At 35.0% G+C, this 4,370-nt stretch overlaps 1 protein-coding gene across 1 annotated transcript; it reads right to left on the minus strand.

The window, feature by feature from the left end:
* Nucleotides 1-1,243: 1,243 nt before the first annotated feature.
* On the minus strand, nucleotides 1,244-3,880 carry LOC106708775 (proline-rich 33 kDa extensin-related protein). Its single transcript, XM_014500328.2, has 3 exons — nucleotides 3,823-3,880; nucleotides 2,436-2,681; nucleotides 1,244-1,581 (listed from the first exon to the last, which is right to left on the minus strand). The coding sequence occupies exons 1-3, from the start codon at nucleotides 3,832-3,834 to the stop codon at nucleotides 1,399-1,401; spliced, it is 441 nt and encodes a 146-aa protein (XP_014355814.1). The 5' UTR covers nucleotides 3,835-3,880; the 3' UTR covers nucleotides 1,244-1,398.
* Between the last annotated feature and the right edge of the window lie 490 nt (nucleotides 3,881-4,370).

Below are 4,370 nucleotides of genomic sequence, written 5' to 3' on the forward strand. Positions count from 1 at the left end.
TAAGTGAATACAGGCGGCGAAGCTTAGTGTTGTTGTATGCCATCTCACAGACACCCCCCTCGGAGCCCAATAAGATCCACTCCGCATCAATAAAATCATAATGTACTATAATTATTTGACATTGTTCCCAACTTAAGTTTAAACTTTTATAGTTGGAAATAAGAGTTATATTTGCTTGATTGAGATTTATTTAAGGTTATTTCTGTGTGTAATAAAATGAAGGTAAACGGATCCAGCAAATGTTTTCGCTCCTCGCAGACTTAGTTAACGAGAAGTATTATTACTTAAATATAAAATATTAAATGCGTTCTTGATGAAAAGATAAACAGATAAATGAATTGCAGAAGAGATGTGACATTCCTTTTACATTTAATACTTGGCTGTTTGTTAAATACAACATTGCATTTCACATAATTCTCATTTCACGGCAAATTGTTTATCTATTTAATTTTAAAAAGCAAAACAAATCATATGTAATTAATACTTACATAATTTAATCGTCGGCCATTAAAAGTTTTTTTATTCATTAATCATATATTAACAAAGTAAAGGTTTATAATATTGTTGCATTTGGCGGGAACGCACTTAAATGTCATTTCTATTACGTTGGCACACCTGTTCAGATAAATTGCTAAATGTTGTTAATTTTATCGCTAGAGCATTTTCCATTACCGGTTGCAGTAAACACGATACGGATATAAGAAGATCGACCAGCAATGGACATGATGCATTTGTAATGTGATCAGTTTTTATGTCATCGACCGGAGCCTTGACCGCGGCAGTGAAAGTATAGTATACAATAACGCCGATGTCCGACGATATAAAATGTTTTACATTTAATAGCAGCATACTTAGTAAAAAACCCTCCATATGTGTTATTTACTAAACATGTGTAGCCAAATTAATGCAGTGTGAAGTAATGAATATTTTTTTTCCAGCTTTAACATAATTCTTGTATTAAATCATATTTTATGTAGGTAATGTGCTTCAAAATGAGTATAATTATGTAGGTATATCAATTAAATACTATGGCAAGTATGAATAAAAAACTTAATTTGTATTTCCGTCCTAAATCAAATAAAAAAAATTTACTTATCTGTTAAGATATAGTTATCTACTAGTTGCCAGGATTATTTAAAATTAAATTAGAAAAAAAAACATAATTCTTAGAATACTGTATTGGCTTATAAAATATTAACAATTACACATTAGTCAACAACAATGCAACAATGCAACAAACAACAAAACAAATTGGTATAACACACAATAAATATCACAATAACAGACAGGTCGAAACACTTTCACCCGAGTTATACTACACATTTTTATGTACAAGATTATGCTGGGCGCTAGGCGCAGGGCGGGGCGGCGGAGGCCTACAGGGTAAGCTATGATCGCCTAGTGCTTGCCGCCCTTGTGGTGGTAGATGTGTTTGTAGACGGGCACGTGTACCGGGTACGGCTTGGGGATGGGCACCTCCACCTTCTTCTCCACCTCCACTGGGTAGGGCTTCTCCACTTCATAGGGCACGGGCTTCTCCACGGTGTATGGCACCGGCTTCTCTACCACTTGAGGCACAACCTACACGACAATATCTTAAGTTAATATTTTATCAGTTTAGTTTTTTTACACTTTTCTTAAATTCTTATAAATATTAAGATGTTCTTATATTAAAAGTTAATAATTTATTGCATTTTAATTTATGGAACTATTACGAAAGTTATTGTTACATTTAGAATTTCATATTGCTACAAAAATGATAACGATTTCGAGAACATGAATAAAAATACAATAAATTATGTCCAAAAACATCAGCATTAAAATTAAAGCAATTTCGTGCGGTAATAAAAGCGTCTGAAATAAATAAAAAATAATTATTGCCCAAATAAGTTCCGAATAAAAAATATGATTTAGTTTTGACAGTCTATGAATTGCGCGTGCGCAGGTCGCGGGCGCTAGCTGTCACTGTCAGATGCATTCTTTCCAATCGGACGGTCGGGCGCTGCGCCGTTGCCCGCAGACGTTCTTACTTTCATTACGTTCTCGTTACATAATTACAATCGGCGCATTGACATGAATGCACCATTTATGTCACTGATTACGAGACTTTAATCTGTGCGAAAAACAACAAAAACACAACACAATGGCTGTGACATAATCTGTGCAATTTAGCAGACATTAGCGATGAATGGAAATGGAAAATTTTCGAGTTTCAATATTATGAATGTCTGGCAACGACTGAAGAAAATATTAGTTTTTTTAATGCAAAGTTTTTTGCACGAAGCAAAAGCAGATTTAGGCTTTTTTCACATTGCTTATTCGAATTCTTTACTTGTTAATGTTGTTACTTGGGTGAGAAAACTATGACGCATCTCATGAAAATAATTTGTTTTCGAATTTCGTGGATTAATCGCTAACAAAATGGGATAGCATACCTTGTATACGGGGACATGTATCGGCTGCTCTACAGTCACATGCACGGGGTAGGGCTGCGGAATGGGGATCTTGACGTACTGCGGCACGGACACGGCCACGGGGTGGGGGATGGGCACGCCAATCTTCTTCACCACCGTTACGTGGTAGGGCTTCGTGTGCTCCGTGTGCGAGTGACCCTCCGGCTCCCATTCATCCGACGGCCGCGCGCTCGCGACTGCGGCGATTATAAGGATGGTTGCTGCTCTCTAGAAGAATATCAAAAAACGGAAGGTTAATAGTCTGGTCATTATCAGAGTAGCTGTCTTACCAGGCTGGCAGAATTTTTTAAAGGTAGGAATGCAAACAAAAAAATATGCAGAAATACAAAAAATAAACAGATCACGTATAACGGAACGTAAACAAATGATTTAATGGCCACACAGAGTCTGAACTTGACACGATGACCTGTGCGATTATTGACACTAACTTAGTGAATTAAAAATGCAAAATATATAGTAAACAGTAGTACTGATAGAAAAACACAACAACAAAACATGTTTGTCGTAGCATCTACTCTGGACAGGTATAGGACAGGTAACAATTCCTGTTCCGTTCACTGAAAGTGATCGGAACTTACGCAACAGATAATTAACTGGGCCGCTGCACTCGTATGTCTTTAAATATAACATTGTAAATACTTGTTTATAAAGTAACTAGTTATCGTCCGCGACTTCGTCCACGGAATATTAAAAAACCTTACTAATAGCATATATGTTCTTCCAGGCTATGTTCTACATCTATGCCAAATATAAGCGAGATCCATGCATACCTTCTAACAAACATCTATCCATCCATCCATTATAAATCCTGTCTTGATGGATGGATTTATAATTTTAGTGAAATAGTTACACTCATTCAGATCAGAGCCGATCAATATTATAACAAAATAATTAACAGATTAATCGTTGGTTTCTGAGACCGAAATCCTTCTTGATAAAATATTGTTATCTCTGTTTTGTTAAAGATAATGAGAGGAATAATAATTCGTTATAAATAGGAACTAGTCTCAGAAACCTTTTGACAAATAAATGTTATGCATCGTGTAGAATCAATTCGTTCGATATTTTCCCTTTAGTTATTATTTTTTCCGCGTTATTTTTATTTAAATATATTTTTAATTCATATAATTAGGAAATTATTAAAAAAGTACTTGTGTTACTGTGATTTACCTTATTGCAATTTTACTACAACTTTTTCATTCATATAAATGAAAAAAAAAATCTGTCAATTTTTAAATTTAGAACGCGGAACCAAAATCGTATCAAAAAAAATCAAGTGAGATATTATCCCATAGACTTCCGTTGTTACATAAATGGGTGTTTGTAGGAAAATGCAGAAAAAACTTACGAATGCGATCATGTTGGCAGGTTTAGATGGTAGTTGTTGACTTGTTGGTAACGACTGATGGCCTGTTTGGCCCTCACTTGCATTTTATACTTGGTGAAATGAGCTCCGTGCCTTTCAATTCAGTGATAGGTCCTCCCTACTACGAAACTGCATATAAAGATATTGTATTGCGATTGTAAAAATATTGTATTACATTGCGGGCATCGATCCGAGTCGAAGTATCCTGATCGTTGTTGAACAAGCAATGGATTGGTATAAATCGAATGAGTTGCTGGGCGTATTTTTTCGCGTACATCCGTGTATGAGGCGCGGTAGATTTTTTCGATTTTTGGTTCTATATGTTTAGGTTTTGTTTTATTAACTAACGCACCTAGTTCAATGTAGGAAATAGAAAGTCCAATAGTTTAATGATGTTCTGTGCTTGGCTTGTTTAACTCTAACTCTAACATACCTAATAAAAGTAATTTTAAAATTTGTTACATTTATAGCGAGCGTCTATCAATTTTAAGTTTTTCACAGAGAATCAACAAATTATGGAATGTTATTTA

Source organism: Papilio machaon, chromosome 17, assembly GCF_912999745.1.
Source record: "Papilio machaon chromosome 17, ilPapMach1.1, whole genome shotgun sequence".
In the NCBI taxonomy this organism is placed as follows: Eukaryota; Metazoa; Arthropoda; class Insecta; order Lepidoptera; family Papilionidae; genus Papilio; species Papilio machaon.

Bases quoted from the DNA above. Each gene is read 5' to 3' on its own strand.
- LOC106708775 (XM_014500328.2), bottom strand. The intron at 1,582-2,435 runs GTATGCTATCCC...ATTGTCGTGTAG, and splicing joins TACATGTCCCCGTATACAAG to GTTGTGCCTCAAGTGGTAGA.